At 28.8% G+C, this 24,635-nt stretch overlaps 1 protein-coding gene across 1 annotated transcript; it reads right to left on the bottom strand.

Annotated features, from left to right (window-relative positions):
* Window positions 1-406: 406 nt before the first annotated feature.
* LOC145939139 (hydrocephalus-inducing protein homolog) lies at window positions 407-24,418 on the bottom strand. Its single transcript, XM_083043336.1, has 50 exons — window positions 24,280-24,418; window positions 23,866-24,116; window positions 23,522-23,661; window positions 23,308-23,455; window positions 23,030-23,247; window positions 22,621-22,817; window positions 22,151-22,438; window positions 21,885-22,055; window positions 21,651-21,822; window positions 21,109-21,516; window positions 20,608-20,798; window positions 20,348-20,538; window positions 19,936-20,034; window positions 19,703-19,831; window positions 19,468-19,600; window positions 19,299-19,391; window positions 18,765-19,186; window positions 18,516-18,616; window positions 18,305-18,431; window positions 18,083-18,193; window positions 17,677-17,919; window positions 17,156-17,376; window positions 16,845-16,971; window positions 16,471-16,607; window positions 16,033-16,287; window positions 15,549-15,852; window positions 15,214-15,474; window positions 14,657-14,981; window positions 12,466-12,753; window positions 11,865-12,109; window positions 11,267-11,560; window positions 7,448-7,718; window positions 7,131-7,359; window positions 6,529-6,756; window positions 6,064-6,368; window positions 5,829-5,988; window positions 5,559-5,754; window positions 5,250-5,483; window positions 4,994-5,163; window positions 4,723-4,927; window positions 4,061-4,632; window positions 3,510-3,645; window positions 2,724-3,014; window positions 2,368-2,580; window positions 2,169-2,282; window positions 1,811-2,044; window positions 1,432-1,659; window positions 1,221-1,366; window positions 938-1,121; window positions 407-569 (listed from the first exon to the last, which is right to left on the bottom strand). Exons 1-50 carry the CDS (start codon window positions 24,401-24,403, stop codon window positions 411-413), a joined length of 10,689 nt encoding a protein of 3,562 aa, XP_082899462.1. The 5' UTR covers window positions 24,404-24,418; the 3' UTR covers window positions 407-410.
* Window positions 24,419-24,635: the final 217 nt, after the last annotated feature.

Raw genomic sequence — 24,635 nt, 5'->3', positions numbered from 1 at the left:
CAATCATGATGTACGAATATCTAGATATGACGCTTCCTTCTAATATAAAACGTCAACTATAAAAGCATATGATGGCTAATTTGTAGCCTAGATTAGCGTTTCATTGACTAATTAAAACAAAGCAATTTTTGTTTTTTGGAACACAACCCGCCGTTACATAATTAATTAATTGAATGAAATATATACGTATTATATGCAAATAATTTTTTTTAAATATATTGACGATCTATATCGAAACATATAGAGATATCAAATGTATACTATTTTTAAAATAATATAATTAGAACATTTACAATCACTAATTAATTATAAAATTTTATATTATATTCCGAATGATTCGATGTACATGACAAACTATAGTATTAATATCATCAAGTATTAGATATATTGATATGTTGCTTATTTATGTGTTAGTCATATACACCTTTTAAATAATAAGTCCAATTGATGTGAGAAATCTTAGGATCTGTACAGTATATCAGGAGTTTTCCAGTTATTGGATAGCTGTCATTTTCTAGTTTTCTCTTTTCATTTGATACATCTTTCAGACGAACGACGATATTGATTATCTTGAAATATATTAATTAATTTATAAAAATCCGATTATATATATATATATATAATCGGATTTTTATATATATATATATATATATATATATATATATATTAAAAATTAGTATACTGTTGATATCATAATAATAAATCATCTTGAGTAATGTTCCAAATAATATATAAATACATATATATTATAATAAATAATATATAAATACATATATATTATAATAAATAATATATAAATATTCTTCCTCTCATCAAATTTATCTCAAATGAATAAATTTCTTTTATATATAACTTCGAACGTTCATGTTCGATGAATATTTCCATTTTTAAAAAGACAAATTTAAAATATTAAAAAAATATACACATAATAGATCACCTGCTTCTGTTTAATCTCTTCCAACGATGTTGTCGTCACGAAAACTTCAGGATTGTCCAAAATAAGCTCAAAAAATTTAGTTTCTCTAAATATATTTTTAAATGGTATAAGAACTGGTGCTTTGAAAGTAACTGTATACGGTCCTTGTGGTTTCGGCAATGAATATGTACCGATGAGAGGAAATCTGTGCATAATTTAGATAAAATTATATAATTATATCTACATTAAATAATAATGTATCAACAAGACAAACTTAAATAATTTTAGCTGCAAATTATCATACATAAATTCCCCGGCGATCTCAGACGTGGCTGTCAAAGTAGCAGAAACATTATCGATGTCGTAAGGTTCGTAAACCACATCGAATGAGACACTTTTTAACGCTGGCACTTCGATGTTTTTCGGAGTTGTGAAGCATTCATTATTCACCTAGAATGAGAAGAAATTTTCATCATTATGTTTTGATCGTTAGAAACGTTTTTTTTTATATTTACCTTGATTGCAAATGTTGCACTCTTTTCGACATGATTGCGTACAGTCAAGGAGAAGGTGATAGAAGCACCGAGCACCGCAACAACACGTGTCGTTTTTTCCGCAGGAGCCGGCGTCGCTTGCAATCGCAATTCATAAGGAAACAACCCGAGTTCTTCGCAATTAACGTCCAAATTTATCGCAGACTCCTCGCTGGGATGTATAGGGTGATACTCGATACCGATGGTTTCCTGTTGCATTTATATCGATTATTAGTTACATGTTGATCATCTAAATTTTTTTTATTTATTTATAAATTGTATAGTTTTTTTCATTAATATTATTTTAATGTAGCATTCAAAAATGACAATTATTTTGATTAAAAATCTTAATAAAACTAACGCTGGATAAAGGTGCGACAAGTTTTGGTACATCATAGATGGTGATATAGGGATGCTGACACTTTGCTGTGTATATTATATGTTGTTCTTTGAGTGGATTATCGAGTCTTAAAGCGTGACACACCGGAGATCTCACCAAAGTGATCAATTTGATCGATTCAATTTCTTCAGGTTTTGTGACATTGTATTGAAGCTCATAAAATTGATATTCGCCCTCTTCATTAATAAACGTTATCTGAATAAAATACCATGTACATTTCAAAATACTTAAAAAATTATATTCTATTCCATGTATATTGCAAAACTTTTTCTCGATAATAAGTTATTTATATTTCTTTTCTTTTTTATTAATAATTTACCTTGAAATTACATTCCAATTCTTTGTAAGAGTGAAATTCTGCACGATAATCTCGCTGACTATTTGGCGGTACGTCTATCTTACTGTTACCAACAAAACTATATGCTTTAACATCCTAAAGAAATAAAGAATAAATATTAAAATTTGTATAATCAAAATAATTATCATAATATTCTAAATCGCTCAAAATAAATTTTTACCTTGACAGAAGTTTTGTTCTCCAAATCTTCAATCTTACATTCGAATCGTTGCCGTTTACCCATCCAGTTGTAGACAGATAATAATTCTGTATACTTTGTCTTTGCAGGGAACTGACGTGTAATCCTTTGCAGAACTTGCGGAGCTAAGCTTAGTCCTTGAAGAGAATACACCAAAAGTGCTTTGTCATTCGGCAGCTTCAAAAGCAACATGCCCTGAAATAGTTTATAAATATGATATATCATTTGTTTGTTGATTTATGTTGCTCACAGAATTATGTAAAATAATCTCCTACGTTTTTATTTAATCATTCGTCAAAATTATTCTATGAGAAAAATTCGCCAAGTATTTTAATTACTTTGTGAGGATTGTTCTCGCTGTTCATAACCAGAGGGGCATAGGTGATTGTACAGATAGCAATATTTTTTGCAGGAACGTGTAAGACCTCGTCGACAAAGAAATAATCACCGAAAACCTCTGGCTTTAGTTTCCAAGAAGTCGCCGTGTCGTTCTTGACATTTAGAGATTGCATTAGTTTCTCACGAACACGACACGAAAGGAACAAAGTGTCAATTGGGTCAGGTAATTTGCAGCAACCTCCGGTAATTTTTATGCTGAGAACTCCATATTTTTCAATTTCAAGCTTTGCCTGAAAACAATATGAAATGCTCTCTTTATTATTAAAAATATTATTAAAAATATCTACATTTTTTTTTTTACAAGAAAACTTTGCTGGTTTTGACATTTTTCTATTATTGTATGTATTTTGCGTGTTTTTAATATATAAAATATAAAATTTCTGAAATAATATACGATTTTTTCACACACACAAATTAATAATCACATTTATATTTCTTAAAATAAATATTAAAAAATACAAATTTTAAATTAATTTTAAATCATAATAAAATTTCGAGAAATCGTATATGTCCAGTACATATACGAGAAAAATTTTCGAGTTCTGAAAGGAGAAGTTATTTTGGAAAGTTAAACGTGATATAAAAAAAAATATAAAATACTGTGATGTGTAAAATAAATTATTATAGTGTGTGTCTGCTGTATATTATACAAAAAGAATGAGATTCTTGCTAATCAAATATTTGTATATACAAGTACAAAAGCTAGAAGTTATATATGCACTTACATTGCCCTCGATCAAACTGTCATGCTGAGTAGGTCGGAAACTGACAATGAAGTTGACATTCATGCCGGGAGAGCAATAGCCAGTCGCAGGAGCAATGCTAAAATCTCGTGGCAATTTCGATGTGTTCCACTTGAATCTGAATTAATAGATTATACATAATTATGTGACATTAATAAATTCAAATAATATTTTTATTACGTGTTAGATTAATAAAAATATGAAAATTATATAGTTATAATATATACGAATAAAAATCATATGAAAAATAAAGAGAGAGAGAGAGAGAGAGAGAGAGAGAGAGAGAGAGAGAGAGAGAGAGAGAGAGAGCAATTAATTTGCTAAAAAAAAATACACAAAAACTTTAAAACATATTTAAGAAGAAGGAAAGAAACATTAAAAAAACATTTTAAAAAATAATCTCTTAATTTTGAAAATGAGTATAAAAAAGATCTTATATATTAATATAATATAATAATGTAATATTTAATTATTTTTGTGTTATTTTTTTTTTTTTACATTAATTAACAATAGTTGATTATAATAATACCAACCTAGCACCAATGTCTCCTGTATTCAATAGCACTACCTTTGCTTCACTGAGACAACCTTGAACGATTATACCGAAAGGAATACAAGTCCTGTTCAATCGGAATTCTGCTCCTATGCAACTTCCACGCACGATAAATAATGGCTGAATTGTGGAATTGGTTTGGAAAGCTACTTTAGCGAAGAAAGGACGCATTCTTCGCATAGATTTATATTTCACGACAACATTTACGATCTTTGCCGATTGAAGTACGATCGATTCTGCCGGCTCGATCTCGAGAACTTCGGACAGATGGGGTTCCATCGTTTGAAGAGTCACGTCACACGTATCTGAACGTTTTGTTTCAGTAATTGATGCTCGAGTTTGATCCATTTTGAAGTTTTCTTCATTCTTCTTCGGACACACTTGAATTCGTTCACGAAATTGCTCATATCCCGGTAGATTTTTCATAAGAGCGAACTTCAACTCGAGCGGAGCACGACCATCATTAATCACCGGCACCTTTCTGATGATCGCTTTATTGATCGATAAATTGCCAAGATCTATCAATTTGTCGCGCGGATTTACTAAACGAACCTGCCGTAATATAATATTCTCATAATATAATAATATAATTAAATTAATTTCCCCAATACATATGTGTTAATTATAAACGTGACAATGTACCTTATATGTAATTCCTTCGCCAGTTATAATAATATTCTTCTCAATCGTCGAATTGATTGTAAAATGTAAATTATCGCGATAATGCAGTTGTTCTAGAGGACGAAATTTTATCGGAATAATGATATTTGATTGAGAAGTTAGCGACTCTGAAAGAGCGTCAAGATTCGCGGAGATGTGTGGTTTCTCTTCGAATTTACACTCTAATCTGTGTGAGAATTGCTTTGTTCATTAATCTTAATTTTTTGTTTAGACTGCGATTAAAATAACTTACATGTATGGAACATCGTTTAAATTTGTGATACGTAAGTCGACGTGATATGCAGGTGCAGTGATGTCTCGTATGTAGCAAGGTCCAAAGTCGTAATGATTAAAACTGAACTCCAAAACTGGTTTATTTGCAATCGCTCGTAAGATTAGCCGATATGTAGGTCCTCGAGAAATCTGAATATAAAAAATTAATTTGTAACATCTCTTTTCGCATTTAAAAAAAAAATACACTGTATTAAATATTTAAATGAGAACGATACCTTCAAGAGAATGGGATGATTTTTTATCATCGTTTTTTGTAATGTCGTAATAATGAGGCAACAATTAGACCGCGATTCGCTAATCACATGACCTTGCTTCTGTTGCATAGTAATCGTATACATATTTCTGCTGATTATTTCCGGTGTCATGCCGAGGTCCCAAGAATAATAAAGTGCCATCTTGCTTGAGTTTATTATTTCAAATGTGATAGTGAAAGGCGCTTTTAACATTATCTAAAAGTAAAAACAAATATGTATCACTTTTAAAATTACTCTTTTTAATTTTCGTTAAAATAGTTTAATACACACTTTTCCAAAGTCGATGATATTTTCTTCATCTTGATTTAATTGTATGACTTGGCCATTTTGATTCACATATGTAACCAAAACGATAATATCATATGTCATTGTCGTAACAAATACAGTCAACGGTATCTTCAACTTTTTCACGATGCATTTTATGCAAAATTGAAATTCGCCTATAAATGTAGGCTGATATTCGATCCTATATTGTAAGAAGCATATTTTTAAATTCACGAAAAATTCTTATTATTCAAGATCATTATTTTTCTCACTTACCAAAAAACCTGTTCGTCTTTTGGATTTAAAATGCCGTTCATTGGCATTATGTTCAAGCTCTGAACACGCCCTTCAGAATACAAAGAGTCCCGTGCGATATGAAAGGAAAGCTGAAATTCCTCGTTATTGATTATGCTCATCGATTCTCGTACATTAATACCTGTATAAAAAAAACGCGAATATAAATATATAAAAATTGTATATATTTCTAAATTTTTCTAGTAAAATCTTTTACCTAATACAGTAGGTTTCATTTTCAGATGTACAAGCGAGCAGCAAACTGATGGTTCTCTGACCATCGCGACGAACAGGAAGAGACATTCCAAGTTATATTTCTCGATGGAAAATAACCAGAACGATTCGAAAGTGCCAATGTCCTCTGCGAGGAACGTAAAAACGAAATCGACTTGCTTGCCTCGCTCAGCGATTCCTTCCGGAAGTACGCAGTGGAATTTCGGTATCTCACTTTCAACATGACGAGTTCGATCTTTCCAGGCGAAGTGATAATCGTCTGATGTTGGATTTATCATCCGAAATTTTCTGAAATTCGTGTGATAACAAATGTAATATTTATGCGTGATATACAATTGGTTTTATATATTTTTTATTTATTATATTTTATATATATTTTATATATATTTTATATATATTTTATATATATTTTATATTTTATATATATTTGTTTAAATTTAATGCTTACTTTACATGAGTGTCGCCGATCCCGACCACGTTCAGCTCGATTACTCTCGTACCTTGCGAAAGAGATCCATCGACCGAATAGTGATCGATTGGTCCTGGCAGTTTTGCGTCACGTCTATCACTGGATAGATAGTCGCTTTCCGGTATGTCGAAATGGCAATACGGTAACAAACTTCTTCCCGCAATGGGAATAATCAATTCTGACAACTCCGGATCGAGATTCTCCATTCTGTTCACACGGATAAACAGAAGTACATACATGCAAATAGTCAAAGATTTATACATACAATAAATTTGATAAATTAATGGATACGTTATGATTCAGCAAACTATTTTCGAATTAATATTTTATAAACAAGAATATGTGAAAATCAACTACGCACTCATTCTTTTTCAATTTTACGTTAAATAAATTATTTATATTATAAATAAATAATTAATTTTATATAAAATATTTAATGTATTAGTATAACCTAGATAAAAACACTAAATAATTAAATTAAAAAGAATTTAATTGTTTTAAAAGATTATTTAAGAAATGATTAAATTAAACGATGTATTAATCGAATAAATAGCGATTGTGTGAGCCTGTGATCCTCGTACTTGCAAGTAAGATGAGCTTTGTAATCGAACACATCCAGGGGAGAGAATCGTAAAGTACATTCCATAGATTCACCCGGTGATAATGTTCCCTTTTCAGGATAAATTCCAAATGGCAAGTCATCACTTTCTAACCAGCTGTCACTACTTCTTTCTGTCAATCCGGCGCTGCTGCTAAAAAGATCGGATGGACCGCAGTGACAAACACTTGGTTTCACCTCGACAATACTCTCTGAAAATATTTTTTTATATTTGGATTAATATAATTTTTCTATCTAAAATCAATCAAATTAGAATATAGAATCTTTAAAAATTAAAACCTCGAGATAATAAGGCCTGTTGATGATATGATTTTATGTTTTCGATGATTTTTGTCTTCGCAAAACTTGGATTATGTCGCTGACGATGTTCATAAAATGGATATATAGATGAGTTAGCTGTAGATTGAATATTTCCTCGCGACCTTGGCGTAGATCTTCGCGAATAATTTGCGGCCAATCTCATCGGATACTGCTCATCCATGTTTATTTGCCATATGTATTCCACATCGACGGTGCCAGTATTCGATAAAGTGAATACATATTCGCGTGTCTATTCATAGAAAATTATTAATTACATTTTGTTGTACATCAGTAAATCGTATAAATTGAAAAAAATTAAGTCTATAAACGCGAGTAATTGTATACATTAACATATTATATGCATATATATAAATTAATTATACATACGTAATGACTTTTCGTCGACCGCTGTGCATAATAATATAGACTGCAATTTAATTACCATTCGCAACCCTCGCAAGTATCATCTCTGTCTGTTTAATTTTTAATGAACAACGAACGATATAACGATATATAATTGAGATATTTAAGCGTGATATATCGCAGCGTGCGAACGCTTCTCAATAGAGCGATCAAGTGGAACCGTTTCTCTACAAAATAACCGAAGCAGCCCGAGCGAAGCCGAAGATACTCGAACGTGCCGAACGCTCCGTGTCCAAGCGAAGCCAGAGTCGCTCCGCAATTTTCACATTATTTACCGGTCACAAGTAAGTTTCGCATACGATAGATTAAATGAACCGCCAAGCAGTGATTAAAGAACGCGCGTATCAAGTAATTAGCTATTTCTCTGCAATATTCGATCCGCAATCAGACCGTTTGTTACAGCTTTTCGAGACGCGGAGACGAGACGGTATGTTTGGCGCTAAACGCTGTGCGCAGGGTTTCGCGGGAATAAACCGAAGCTAGCCGAGCGAGACCGAACATACTCGAACGTGCCGAGCGCTCCGTGTCCAAGCGAAGCCAGAGTCGCTCCGCAATTTTCACATTATTTACCGGTCACAAGTAAGTTTCGCATACGATAGATTAAATGAACCGTCAAGCAGTGATTAAAGAACGCGCGTATCAGGTAATTAGCTATTTCTCTGCAATATTCGATCCGCAATCAGACCGTTTGTTACAGCTTTTCGAGACGCGGAGACGAGACGGAATATTTGGCGCGAAGTTGGCCGAGCGAGACCTAACATAGGGTACGTTCCGTTTCACGCATATGTGTGAAACGGAACGCACCTATAGTCGAACGTGCCGAACTCCGCGTCGTAGCCGCTCCGCAATTTTCACCTTATTTATCTGTCGCAAGTAAGTGTTTTGTGTATGAATAGACATTAGAAACGTTAACGAAACGGTCAAGCAATGATTATAGAACACGCGTGCCGAATAATTATTTCGTTGCAATATTGGAGCCGCGATGAAAAGGTAGCTTCTCGAGATTCGGAGAGAAGTTGGTTATGTACAGTGGCGCTCATTCACCGGCACGCAAACCTTCAATATATATATCGTCTCATTTATCGTTTTGATTACATCATAATAACAATACTTTTATGATATTCTATTCAGGTCGGAGAGACGTATATCGATCGGAATATTGTGCTACATCATGCCGATTGCTATTTCGCGGCGGACAAAGATGAGTCGCGCGTAAATTAGCATCGAAATAGTACAAAACGCAGAGTAATTTAACGTGATATTGTTGAATTTAGTGCTTGTCGGAGCGTATCGCGCGCCGTGAATCTTGAATGTCGGGAATGCCGTTGGAATTTCATTAAACTGCGTAACGGCATTTATCTCGCGATATGCGCCAAACGCGTCGTAGAATGTCGCGAAAGTGTCGCGATTGTGTGAAGTCGAGTTTTCTCTCTCGCGAAAATGCAGTGCGCGCATGACGGAAAATCCGTTATCAGGAGTGCCGAGTAAAGTGTCGGGCGATAATCGTGTGCGGTGTCAATTGTTGTGCCCGGTAATTAGTTGTACTTTTATTCGAACTTGTACGAACGTTCATCGTGGATTCGAAACTGTACAGTTCCGACGAGATGACATCTATAAAGGGATATTAAGATTGACAATCACGACTAGTGAGTAAATTAATTTATAGAAACTTATTTATTCTAATACATTAACTTTATTTAATTATATAAAATTAATTCACTATTCTTGAAAATGGAAAATTATTTAATTAACGGAAAATAGATTTTATTCGAATAAAATGGGATATATATATATTATAAGAAAATTATTTATTTATTTAAAATCGCGTGAAGAAAATTTAATTTAACTCGATAAATATTATTTACAGAAAGATAATAAAAATTAGAATCTATTTTGAAACTGCAAATATCCTACATTAATATTCCTATTAAATTTTTCGTATAGAGAGAATTACATAAATAAATTATTAAAATAAAAATATATAATTTTTACAGGAGCTGTTGTAAGCAGATTTAGCAGATGATCGTAATCGGTGAGTGATTTTTATTTCAAAGGTTCAAACTATGATAACTGATATTTTTTATATAAATAATAAATATTATATATAAAAAATATAAGTATTAAAATTATATAAGTGAAACAAAAATTAATTAAAAAATAATTTAATATACAAATACATATGTATATATTTAACTATAATTATTTTTAGCTTTTAATATAAATTATTTATATATATAATAACTAAAAAAAATGTCAGTTATTAAGTGATATTGCCGAACCTATCATTTGCCATAATTACATGAAAAATCGTTCTTTATATATATTTATAATAGTTTGGTATTGTTGCATTATTATTTCTCTTTATCATTTCTTTTTTCTCAAATAATTTCTAAAAATCAATATATGATTATATTACATAATATAAATAATGATATATTATATTATATAATAAATAATATATGTAATAAGACTCATGCTCTGGCAATAGATCTTTTTAAATATCTTTTCAAAATTTGTTTTATCGAGATAAATGACCGATAAAAAATATATAACATACATATATAACTTATATATAATTTAAAATATCGAAAATGCTGAAAAAAACTGAATTTTATTTACGTATATGGAAGATTTATATTTCAATCGAAAATTGGTAGAATAATTCGCTGTTGACGAGTGAAGCTATTATTCTTTTTTTTACACATAAACAACAGCCAGAATTGAATTTGATAATAAAATCAACAGAGAGTCGGTCTGCATTCTGCATCGCTAGAGTTCCGTGATATTTATACCGTGTGTTCGCGGATATGCAAATTCAGAAAATCCCCATGTTATTATAAATAAATATTTAAACTCGATATGAACGATCGATTGCAAAATTATTTATAATTTTTATTCTATACTTTGATTAAATAATCAGTTGGAGATTTATATAATCGTAATGGATAAATTGATAATGCGAGCTTTAGTCTTTAACGGATAAATTAATAAATGGACTATGTATAGAATATAAAAAAAATTTGCTATAGATTGATGAAAATTAAGAATTTAAAATATTGTGATATTTTTTTAAAAACTTTTACAAATATTGAAGAAAAAAAGTCAAAAGTTTCTATATGTCTATAAAAAATAAAATTTATTATTATATATAGAGCAATAAATTTTTAATAAATATTTATAAAAAAATATATATATCTAAATTTAATAAGAAATTTATAATTTAATAAATTTGTTATGTTATTCATGTTATTTTAAAAGCTATCAAAAGAATATAAATTATACTCGGCATAGCTATGAAAATCTAATTATATTGACATAATCATAGTCTAATTTAAATGCAAGCTATGATAAATGATAATTCATGATTGTATTTACCTGAAACATTAACGAGTCCTTAAAATTGATCTTCTTAACGGAACAAGAGTACTTGGAGAATGCCACGATCGCGTTTAGTAATACTTGGATGCATTTCATCGTACCAGGTACAATTTCGTGGCTTGGCTCGTTAACGGGCTCAACTGCTTTTTTGACCAATGTTTCTACATTTATTTCTTGTTCACCATCAAGATTCATTGTCATCCATCGCACTTCTGTCTCTCGATCGTCCCAGGACGATTCTTTCAAAGGATCAGCGAGCTCGATCGCGCAAATCGTGCAATCGACACGGGTCTGTAAATTATTGTTAATTATTGGGAAATAATTAATTTATACATATATATATTTATATATGTGCAAAATGCAACAATACCAAATAAAGAAATCTGTAACTGCCACTATTCTTAATATACAGATGTTAAATATAATTTTTTAAATAAAATTTTGGCAATATTTTATTCTTATTCAAAATCTATTTTTTAAAAAGGAATATATGTAAGTTAGAAGAATAAAAATAATGAATATTATTATCATATAAATGCAAATTAAAAGTATTGATTAGTGGTAGTTGACAGAATTTAAACTTGTTAATTTATACATCGACATAATTCGCTGGCTCTGAAGAAAGAAATGTTGCAATGATTTCCTTGCAAGTTATGGGTTGGAGATGACCAATAGATGGAGTAAATACAATATTGGGATGTGTATTCCATTGAAATCGTAAATACTGATTTACTGATTTATTGACAATTTTGAAACTTTTTCTATATATCTTATTGACAAAGCAATATCCATAATCCAGTTTATAGGCCAATGAAACCGGGAGCGTATTCGGCGTTAAAGCTATAAGAAATATAATATCAGATATAATATAAATCACAAATAAAGATAGCCAACAAAAAATTGCACTTGGAAAAGAATTTATAAAAAAAAAGAAGTTAATAAAAAATATGAATAAATTAATAAATAGTTAGTAAAGTTATAATGCAATAAATCATAAAATTCTTACAAAATTAGATAATAATTTTGATAAATATTTATTAATTATTAAAATTAATATTTCTGACAAAAATTCATTAGAAAATTAACATGATAGACACGAGATAAAAGTTATAATAAAAATTAATAATATTTTAATAAATTATAATATATCATATAATTGTGTTCTTATGTATATACTATTTTTGCTATTTTATTACCTCCAACTGTACTATTTGGCTTCGACGATTTTCGCGATTTAATATTAGACTCCCGCCTTTCATTGGTAGAATCAAGCTTTATATTTATGAGCTCTAGTCCCTCTAACACAATTGATTCTGCATATGATTCGCCCTTTAAATCGATTATAAGATTCTCGTAAGGATTATCGGTGATGAATAGTCGCACTTGACCTTCGTAGTTGCCGATTTCTTGCGGAATAAATTTTACTTTGAATGAAATTTTTTCTTCGGGCATTAAACGAATTACAATGCATCGGTCGTTTGACACTGTAATTTAATAATTTATACATGTTGTATAAAAGTAATCTATTATTTTATTTATGGATTATTAAAATATATTTGTTATGTTATATGTATCTTTTTTTTACTTTTTTTAAAAACTTTTTGAAGAATAATGAAAGACTTAATATAAGTTATATAAAAACATTAAAATAATTGTGTCATATCTTTAAAAAATTATTTTTTATTGAAAAATATTTATTAATAATTTTAAATAATCTTAATTATATAATTGGAGAAATTATATAAGATATAAAAATATAATTTGTTTAAATAGATATAGGCACTAGCGGATCCTGACGTCGATAATGGGGGGGGGGGGGGTTTGCACAATTATTTTATTTAATATTTTTGGTTTCATGATTAGCTATTATTCCAGGATCAACGACGTCGATAGCTCTTTAATGTTTGTTTTTCTTTATTTATATTTTTTAAACAAATTCAGCAAAACTGTTTCTTTTAATTTGCAAGGTGGGGGGGATTTACCCCCCCCCCCCCAGGATCTGCCAGTGTATATATATATATATATTATATAGATATAAAGAATTTCGCCTAATTATTTTCGTACAACGAAATTATCTCATCATTTTGTCCTATGTCTGACTTAATCTATACTTAACTCCTTGAATGCGTAATGAGTATAATTTACAATGTATCTTATACATACATATTGTATATATTATATAGATATAAAGAATTTCGCCTAATTATTTTCGTGCAACGAAATTATCTCATCATTTCGTCGTATGTCTGACTTATTCTAAACTTAACTCCTTGAATGCGTAATGAGTATAATTTCCAGTGTATCTTATACTTATATATATATATATATATGTGTATATTATATAGATATAAAGAATTTCGCCTAATTATTTTCATGCAACGAAATTATCTCATCATTTCGTCGTATGTCTGACTTAACCTATACTTAATTCCTTGAATGCGTAATGAGTAATGAGTATAATTTACAGTGTATCTTATACTTTTATATATATATATAATATATATATATATAAAATATATATATATATAAAATATATATATATAAAAGTATAAGATACACTGTAAATTATACTCATTACACATTCAAGGAGTTAAGTATAGGTTAAGTCAGACATAGGATGAAATGATGAGATAATTTCATACACAAAAATAATTAGGCAAAATTCTTTATATATATATAATATATACAATATGTATGTATGAGATACACTGTAAATTATACTCATTACGCATTCAAGGAGTTAAGTTTAGAATAAGTCAGACATAGGACGAAATGAGATAATTTTGTTGCACGAAAATAATTAGGCGAAATTCTTTATATCTATATAATATATACAATATGTATGCATAAGATACACTGTAAATTATACTCATTACGCATTCAAGGAATTAAGTATAGATTAAGTCAGACATAGGACGAAATGTTGAGGTAATTTTGTTGTACGAAAATAATTAGGCAAAATTCTTTGTATCTATATAATATATATTATATAGATATATAATATATATTATATAGATATACAAAATTTTACCTAATTATTTTCGTGCAATGAAATTATCTCATCATTTCGTCCTATGTCTGACTTAATCTATACTTAACTCCTTGAATGCGTAATGAGTATAATTTACAGTGTATCTTATACTTATATATATACACTAGCGGATCCTGACGTCGATAGCTCTTTAATGTTTATTTTTCTTTATTTATATTTTTTAAACAAATTCAGCAAAACTGTTTCTTTTAATTTGCAAGGGGGGATCCGCCAGTGGATATAGGTATATATATTTGGAAATTTTTTAAAGCTTAAATTTTCATAAAATTGTTCTGCAAAGAATTTATTTCTCTTTTAAATTACTATTAACTAATTTATGGGAAAACGAAACTAACTATCGACTCCATAGTCCCAACTACTTGACAAGTTTCTTGTATTGTCGCAAGTACTGAGAGTGAAAAGAAAATTTGAATTCTCATAAATCTCAACGATCACTTTAGCTGGAATTATACCGATATTCTCAAAAGTGAATTTCTTTCCATTAGAATCATTTACAAGCGTACGACCAAAGTTTAGAACAATTTGTTCTCGTTTTCCACTCGGTGGTTCTATGATTGTCACTTGCGGTACGCAAGCTTGTCCTATTAATTTCACTAAAAACTTTTCATCTTTTAAATGCAGAGGAAGCTCAACTGCAATCTCGAAGACTGCATAACATGTCTGTGATTATATAAAGTATAAATATAATAGTAAATATAACACTAAATATAAAACAGCTAAAATATAAATATTAGAAATATTAATTCAATTATATTTTATCGAATAATATGAGCACAGAAATGTCTCATAATATGAGAAATATTTTAAATTTATCTTTTGGTTATTTTTTCCAAAATTTAAATATTATACACATTACTCGCCATTAAAATTGCAACATATATATAAATGTTACCTCTATAAACATCGGATTAAACGAAATCGCGAATTTTTTATGACTCAGAGGCGGAATACGTTCTCTCTCGGGTGTCAGCACAAAGATGTCGGGTTTTACAGTTTTCGGTGTAAATGTTTCTGTGAGTAAGATCAGTTCTACATCAGCGGGTATTACGTTTCGATTATAAAGCACGAGATATGCCGTGTGAGTGTGTGACACGCTGACGTAACGAAAATACAGGCATTTCTCTTGACGCACAAATACGGTATGTGCACCGATCTAGTATAACACACAATAAAAAAACATCTATTTATTTTAATATGAGATAAGTTACTAGGAATATTATAAGATACCTCTTTCGGACAAATAAAATCTTCAATGCAGTTCACAATGTAATTTTCATGGAACATAGCGTCGAGATCCTGTAAATCGACGCTAGGTATACAGGAATTAACGGATAGTTTTATTAATTTCCCATTTCTGTCTTCGGGAGTACTATCAGGCACGAGAATCATTATTTCTTCTTCTTGAGAACCCACAAATTCCGGATAACATTCGATTGTTATAGTATCTATTTCTCCTGGTTGAATGTTCCCTTCAGTTTTCGTTATAGTAAAAGGACCAATTTTTAATATGGTCGTGGATTCCGACATTTTCCTATAAGAATAATTAAATATTAGCATATAGAAACGAGTGTTTTTATTACACTTTTATTCTTAGAATTATTAATTAAATTTAATTAAATAACACAAATACAAAATTATGTGATAAATAATCAACTTGTACATTTTAATAAGCATATTATAAAATTATCAAATCAAAAAAGGAAAGATTCACTTGTCAAGCAATTTATCAATTCGCAATTTATCTTTTTTCATTGGCATATCCGTCGTTCTGTCAATATCATTTTTGACTGCATCTTCCGACTTGATTTCTGTCATGTAGATAATAGATGGATGCTTGGTAGATGCTACTTCAATAGAATAATGAAATAAAAACTGTCCAGTGTTTTCCACATTAAGATACATCGTGTTTTTGGTACATATGCCGAGTGAAGCAAAATTTATCTCGGGATAAGGATAAATACGAAATCTATATTTAAACAAAATTAGTATTCAATTTCATGTATTTATAATTTGTCTTATAATAAAAATTATAATAAGACCTTAAGAAAAAAAGGATTTTTAGATAAAAATTGAATGTTTTTTTAATGTTTTAATTAAAAAATGTTTGAATTAAAAATATTAAAAAATTAGATTCGATAAAATATTTCACCTAGTATAATATGCAATTAAGGAAACTTTTAGAGGAAATTCCGCAATCACAGTAGTCTCTTTATTCATATCGAGAATATGACATCGAAGTATCGGGCATTCTTTTAGAGTAATTTCCTTCTTTGGTAGAAAAGTTATCTGCAATAAAATAAAGCTATATTTTATTTTAATTTTAAAATTTTATTTAACATTTATTAACTCTTATTGTTTTAGTAAAATTGACAAAATTACGCTAAATTTGTCTATAATTGTTTATCATTATAATTTTTAGTTCTATTTTAAATATAGAATAGTTGTATAAAAATAACAGATATACAATAATTTTTTTCTTCATTACATGTAAGAAATAAAAAAGAATTATATTGAAAAATATACCTGTACTGTAATCTCTTTTTTTGGTTGAATGGAACCAAAAGTAGGACTAATTTCAATGTCTTCCTTCAATTTTGAAGACAAATTTGATATGATCTTATCCAATTTATCTTGCTCTTCCAAAAGAACGCTATAATTGATAATTTAATTAGCAACATATACATTAATAATATATTCTAAATTTAATGTTGGAAAAGAATTATAAGAAGAATACTTTACAATATATGTAACACTGATGACGTTATATTAATTAGCAAAATAGTATTTTGATATAAATATATATATGAGCTCGCTAAATATATTTTTCTACTTACACATATTTAACTTCGTAATGCCCTCGATTAGTTATTGTAAAGTTCGCACTCGTAGCGAAGCCAACCTTTACGCACTTTAAGTCAATTGGATTTGCATTGTTAATGTCGATAGCAACATCGTATGTTTCGCCAGATAAAGTGAGGGTTTCCACAAAAATAGATTCCACATCATTTTCGTGAAAGAAAGCGTTGAAAGTTAAGTTTCCCTCGATTACTCCAATCTAAGCCAAAATTCATATTTTGAAAAGAAAGTTTCATATACGTTTTCAATTTAAAAATATTCAAGAGAGAAAGAGAGAGAGAGAGAATAAATCATTTTTTAAAGATTTTTTAGAATTGTTTTTTGCATATTAAAATAATTTGTAAAAATTATATTTAAATATAATTTGTAAAAATTATATTTAAATATAATTGTAAAAGTTATATTTAAATAAATAAAATTCAAGTATTAAAATTTTAAATAATAAACACTGTATATAATTTAACTAATGTAACTTACAAAAAATTTAATTGAATTTTACCTTGCTTGCGTGATAACAAAATTCAATCTTTTGATCACTCTGAGCTTTAATAACTCCTTTGATTGGTGTAAATGATATTTGAGGATCTAAGGATCCATCAGGATTTAAATGCCAGAAAATTTCAACCGGAGATTTATTCCGAATAAAATAATCAAGACAAGTTTTTCTATACAGAAGCACTTGATTAAAGGACAATTGTTTGCCGTCAAGTTCAATGTCCAATTTTGAGCCATTACATCGAAGCTAAAACATTACAGGTTTTTTGATAATTTTGCATATGTTAAACAACTTTTTTATTTAAATATAATTTTCAATCTTTTTAAATATAAATATAATTTTTAGAACAATTATTCTTTTGGATATTTTAAACTGAAAAAAGCGTATAGTGTATTTTTCTTATAATTACTTCGATTGTATCAATATGCGGATTATTCGCAATACATATATGCAACTTATCAGCAAATGAATCGAGTTTCGTAACACCTGCAGATATTTTTAGTAATCCACACTGTCCAGTCTAACAAATTGAATAGCAAAGAATAATTTAATATATTGTGTGCATTAAATTATATTAAATTATATTAAAATATTAAATACATTACAAAATAAAATATAAAAAATAGCTCACCTGAATATAAAGTTTCTCTACTTCCATAATAAAAATATCTGGATTATTTTCCTGCAGAAAGAAGGATACTTCTGCATCGACTTTAGATATATTGCAGAACTTTAATTCTGCTTCACGACGATGGGCGCTATTTACAAATTATACATACACAAAATTTATTTTGTTAATAATTTAATATATTATTAGATACATTAATATTGTTAGATCGAACCTCTTATCCTTTCGAAACACCAGTAAAGATCCAAAATCATAGGTACCAGTGTCGGAAAAATATATGGGATCAATGATATCATTTACTTTTGTTTCTTGGACCTAAAGTATCTTTTATTACTTTTATATAACTTTTTTAAAAATCTATTTTTTCACTACATTTTAATTGAAAGATTAATACCAAGTTTAATTAGTAATAATTGTGTTTCCATATATCCGCGTATGTATATAGAAAAAAACATTATCGTACTTTTGAAAAAATACTGTTAGGATTCATATCCAGTCGGGGAATATCCGCAATGCCATGGATATTGATATCATAAGTAACATCATTGCCGTTGATGATAGATAACGCGTATGTTTGTCGATGAGTTCCTATTTCTTCGGGTTGATATCGGATTTTAAATGTTTGACTTTCGTTAGGTTGCAAAATCCATCGTGATTTTAGCATTACTTCGAAGACTGCATTTGTAATAGATGCATCTTTATTCTCTATTATCAATGTATTTAATGATGTCGATGATGGCTCTTCAGTTTTGTCAACGATACGCTTCTTGCGTTTTGCATTTTCTGTGCGATTTTCTTGTTTATTAATTAAGCTAATATTTGAAGAATTGCTCGCCATTATTATGGAATCAGACATTGTGGATAACGAGACGATTTGATAAGCTCCTAATTAATAACATAGAACTATAATAATTAATACGTCTTTGGGATAAACATATCATATGTGAGCAATTATCAATTTAAATTAATTATCAAATTACGTTGACAATATACTTGCCATTACTTTTAAGATCCCGTTTTCTTACGTTTCGTAACTTAAGAATATAGTATTTTTTCGGTTCCAAATCCGGTTTTGGTACAATTTTAAGAGCTGACATTAAATATTCTTACTCATTTTTTATGTAGGTAATACAAATACTTATTTAAAAAATAATTATATCACTTACGAAGAACTTTCTTAGCCAAGCTATTTTCGCTCATTTGATTAACTATCACGTCATACATCACTCGATCCCATGGATCTGTGGCATTTACATACCAGATATGAATGTATTCATTTATATACTCATTTGTATAAGTCTGTAAAAATAATTAAATTGTACAAATATATATACAGGCGCACATAATTTTTATATTAAAGGATAACAATTAAGGTTTTATAGAATATTTGCTGATATTTACTTTTTTAATAGGATCCCAATTTTTAATGACGTTTTCTATGGCCGAAAGACTGTTATAGTAATCTTTCATGGCATTAGCAATATTCTCCAATTCTTTCGATATGTCTTCCTTTTCTGAATGACATATAATAATATTACAAATAAAGTTAATATTTATAATTTTCTTTGTTCAAAAAATAAATTTGTCATATTTTGTTTAACTTTATTATTACTTGGTTTAGAATTGTCTCTACTTTTTGGTTCTTTGAGATCTCGAATTTCTTTTTCGCTGATGGACGTTTTAGAAGTTTGAGATTTTTCCTCTTGATTGTTGACTTTTCTATCTTTTATTTTCTTATTTAATTTTTTATTTTTAATAATTTGTGTGTTAGATACTTGTTGAGATAATATCTGTAGAATATTCGATGAGAAACTTAAATATTAATAAATATAATTAAATTATTAATATCATTAAATTTTGATATAATTGTAATATAATTAAATATTACACATTACATTAATATTGAATATAGAATTACGTTATTGACAATAAGAAACAAAATAGAAATAATTTTTAATAGTTATATATAATCTACACTAATTTTCAAATAAAATAGAGAAATCCGAAACTGTAAGTCTTTTTAAAGTTAAATCGCGAAATCAATACTTTTCTTTTTTTCAGTTCCGTCATTCGTTGTACAAATTGTTTTCGCCTTTGTAACGCTTCTTGTTTCTTTTTTGGCAAAGTCGATTCCAAATAGAATTTTTTCTCATCTTCCGCAAGTAGTTCATATTCAGATAATGACATTTCATCAATTTCTTGAATTTTCTTAGCAATTTCCTCCGCTAATCTTTGTTCTATTTAGATAATAATTAATGTAAGAATTTAATAATTTTTATAATTTAATTTAATATATTGCAATCTACCTTTTAACTCTTGTAATTTCTTTATTTTTTGAGTATAATTATCCATTGAGTTTAAAAAAGTTACAAACAACAAATATTCTATATGTCCAACTACATTCAGCAATGTAATTAACGTAGTAACATCATTTTTGAAGAAGATATTGTTTAAAGTTTGCAGTACAAAACCTCTCTTGAAATCTGATGATGATAACCTACTTGTTAACATAATAACAATAGAAGATTATAAAAAAGATTAAAAGAATATAAAATATGCAGAAAATTATAGTCAAAGTAAATATTTAAAGAATTATAATATCTATAATCAATAAAATCAAATCAAATATTGGCATAATTAATTAAATGTAATATGTAATATTCTTTGCATATATTATACATATATTTATATAAATATAAATATATTTTGTGTGTAAAACTTTACGAATCTTTTATATTTATTTAATTATTACATAAATTGAAATATAATAATTTTATATTATTTAAAAATATGCATGTAAATGCTACCTTTCTCGAAGAATTTCAGTCAACAAACTAATTTCAATTCCGAGGAAAGTATTATCCTGATCTTTCTCGCTGACTTTCGATCTAACTGTCGCCGTGTAATGTGAAAGAATTTTCTGCAGTAGCAAAATAGTTTGGATTTTACATTCGTAAAGGCTCACAGGATCCAAAAATTTCAAATCTTCCTCTCTTGGAATCTTCGCAAATTCAATTTCAAGTGGAATAATTAATTCCCGAGCTTCACTTTCGGTATATTTATCGTTCTTTGTCGTCGCTTCTGATTCAAGTTTAATTACTTTCGATGACTTTGTTTGTTTAGGTGATTTTTCCTTTGTGATTATTTCTTGTTCAGGTTTCGTGACTTCAACGCCGATTTTCTTTGTTGTTGATAATCCAGTTTCCATAATATCTCTTATGTAAAAAACAAACTTTAAATCTCCCTCATTTACATTTTTTGAAAAGAAAATTAAAATCTTTTTCTAAACAAATCATTTTTAATTTATCTATTAACAATTTTAATTTTTTAAATAATTTATTATAGTTACTTATGTTTTTCGAACGCTAATAAATATTCCTGATAAGCTTCATCGATAATCTGTCGTAATTTAATAGAGTACCAATTATCGTCGAGTGCGATTCCTTCGATGATGACTTTATCTATATATAGTAGTGGTACTTGCAATACTCTAGCGCTTCTGCACGCAGTTTCTTGATATTCTAAATAATAGAGCAATTTGATAAATATTGTTTGCACATATCTTGACTGTATACAAAATTACCAGTGAACGGTGCACCGTGAAAAATAATGCAGATTTTTTTAACCGGTTGTGAAGGATCGACTAGTTCGAGTTCTGGAATTATCTTTGTTTCGAGACTATCGAATAAATCTTTTACAGGATCTTTCATTCTTTCATAAAAACGGGGATCTTTGCGCAAAGTTTCTATGTAGCCTTAAGAAAAACATAAAAACTATAATAATTATTTTGTCAAACAAATAAAAATTATATCGTAATAACTTTTATTCACATATAATAAAATAACTCACAGAGGAGTAAATTTTGAAGCTCTTCGGGATCGCTTGTTGGCAATACAGGCGGTTCACGAGGAAAATTCAGTTTGTTGAGAATTGACATAGGTGGACAATCTTTTTTTATATTATCTGTAGAAGTTGATGAATAATTGGTAGATTTTTTCTGCTTCCATTTATCGACTTTGGATTTCTTTTGCAAATCTATTTTCAATTTTCTTCGAGTTGGAGAGTGCTGGACAGATAATCTTGATGTACTATGTGACTTCTTTTTTACGTCTATATTGTGTTCTGACAGTTTGTCGTCTATTTAAATATCATATTATACATTATATCAATAATTCAAATTTAATATTTTCTTTAAACAAATATCGCTTGTTAAAAAAATAATATAATTATTTTTTAAGATCCTTTTTATCTCGTAATTACAGTTAAAGGTGATAATCTCCAACAAAGAAAGTTTATTTTCAAGAACTCTTAATATATACCATTCGACGCGGTGACACTTTTTTCCTCAATTGTTTCCGCTGACAAAGCGTACGCCATCTCACTCATGAGACTATTATAGAATTCCATTAAAAACAATGGCATTCTCTCTCCGAGTTTTCGAGGCGGTAATAGGATTTCTTTAACTCCATAGTAGCGAGTCAGTGCCTCGGCGAGTCGTTCCTCTTCTAGAAAAAGACTGCGAAACGCGTCGATTTTTATTCCTTTTAAAGTACATTCCACGCCATTTCATTTATCACCTTACTCTTATATTAATTGCAAATGAGAAAATAGCCGGATATTTCTATTTACGATAATTTCCATAAATATGTAGAATCATTTTTATTGATTTCCTTTTATTTCGCTTATAATCTGTTAATGTCTAATTTATGTTTGACTAATATTGATTACCTATCGAGATGATGCCAGAAAAATTCTACTGGATAATCGCAAGTATTTTCGATCGTAAATATTTTCTCCTGCACTTCAGTAAAAAGTATCGTAGGTGGAAAGTTAATGTCGAAATCGCTTATTCGCAATTTATGCTCGACTCCGCGGCCAAGCAATGTTACCGTTTGCGTTTCCAATCCCATTTTGACAATAATTTTTAGACTCGCTTCTACGCGACACTGTAAATGATGAATGATTTGTTTTTGCCTATATCATACTAACATACTTGCATGTAGTACCGTTTTACGTGGTTTAAAATAAATATTGATAATCTCTGAACGACCCGATAAAAGAAAATCCGATTTGTAATTTAGCTGAAATGGACAATCTTCTTGTTTCTTACGAGTAGTCGATAATTTTGTTTCCCAGTAACAATCGACGAAGCCTCTAAAAGTTAAAATATGTAACTCTCTTTTTATAAAGCTTTAAATATGTTTAAAAATGATATATTACTTGTTCTTCACTAAAATGCTCATCATCAAACATTCTCCCACAATGACATTTTGAAAGTCTAATAATTTCGTGTCAACAGTCACGAATGGATAAGTAATAATGCCTTTTATAATTACGGGAATTATAGAACCACGAGATACCTGCAGAAAAATTACAATAAATATTTGTTTAAATTATTATTAATATATTTAAATATTTAAACGTAGTATTTATTTATGTAATATATTACGTTTAATATTATTTTTATTATTAAATTGTTGTTTAAGTACATCGCACTGCAGAAAAAATATCATAACTTAATTCGTTCGTATTTTATTTAAACAACAAAATAAAATTAATTTTACTTCTAAATAAATTGAATGCTGTTCTTTCGTGCTTCTCTCAGTACATTTTGCCGATGTTGGTTGCCATGTAATAGTCAAAGATGTAGTTTTTTCAACAGTTAGCATAGCTTTCTCAAACTGCACAAAAATGCCGGAACACTCAAGTTGCTTTCTTTCTAATTTTGTTATTGCAACCTCCACATTCCAAGGCCCGTAATTGATAATCGTTGTCGAATAACATGTTTTAAGATCGATCGTAACGTAACCCATGTCTGGAAATGTTTATTATATTATTAATTACTTCATTTCAAGCGTTGCCAATTTTGTTTCATAATTATCTATAAATTAAATTGTAGTTAATTTGGAAGTAATTAATTATAGCTAATTAATTTTGGAATAATTAATTCACGAAATCGATATTCTTTATAAATATACCTATGATATATTCAGGAGTATAGAGAAAAGGAATAACACCCTTCTTATGCAAAATAGGATGTTTTATCAAGATAGAAATATTATCTTCGATAAATCGAGTTGCCAGAAATCTGTCAATTGCCATCTCGATGTCGATAATACTAGGAAATATTTCATCATATGAAATCAAGTCCCATCCATCATCTTTAAAACAATTAATAATAATTAAGATATTTTCATTAATTGAACTGATTTTATACTCAATTATAGTGTTGTTACTATCTCATAATCAAGGATTTAATCATGTTCAGCCTTACTTAATAAGATTCTCTCATCACATTCAGGCACTTGATTTTTTGGCTTATCATTATTTGTAT

Source organism: Prenolepis imparis, unplaced genomic scaffold (genome assembly GCF_030444845.1).
Source record: "Prenolepis imparis isolate NDT839.2.m4 unplaced genomic scaffold, iyPreImpa1.0 SCAF_7, whole genome shotgun sequence".
Taxonomy (NCBI): Eukaryota; Metazoa; Arthropoda; class Insecta; order Hymenoptera; family Formicidae; genus Prenolepis; species Prenolepis imparis.
This window is presented reverse-complemented; position numbering and strand designations above follow the sequence as displayed.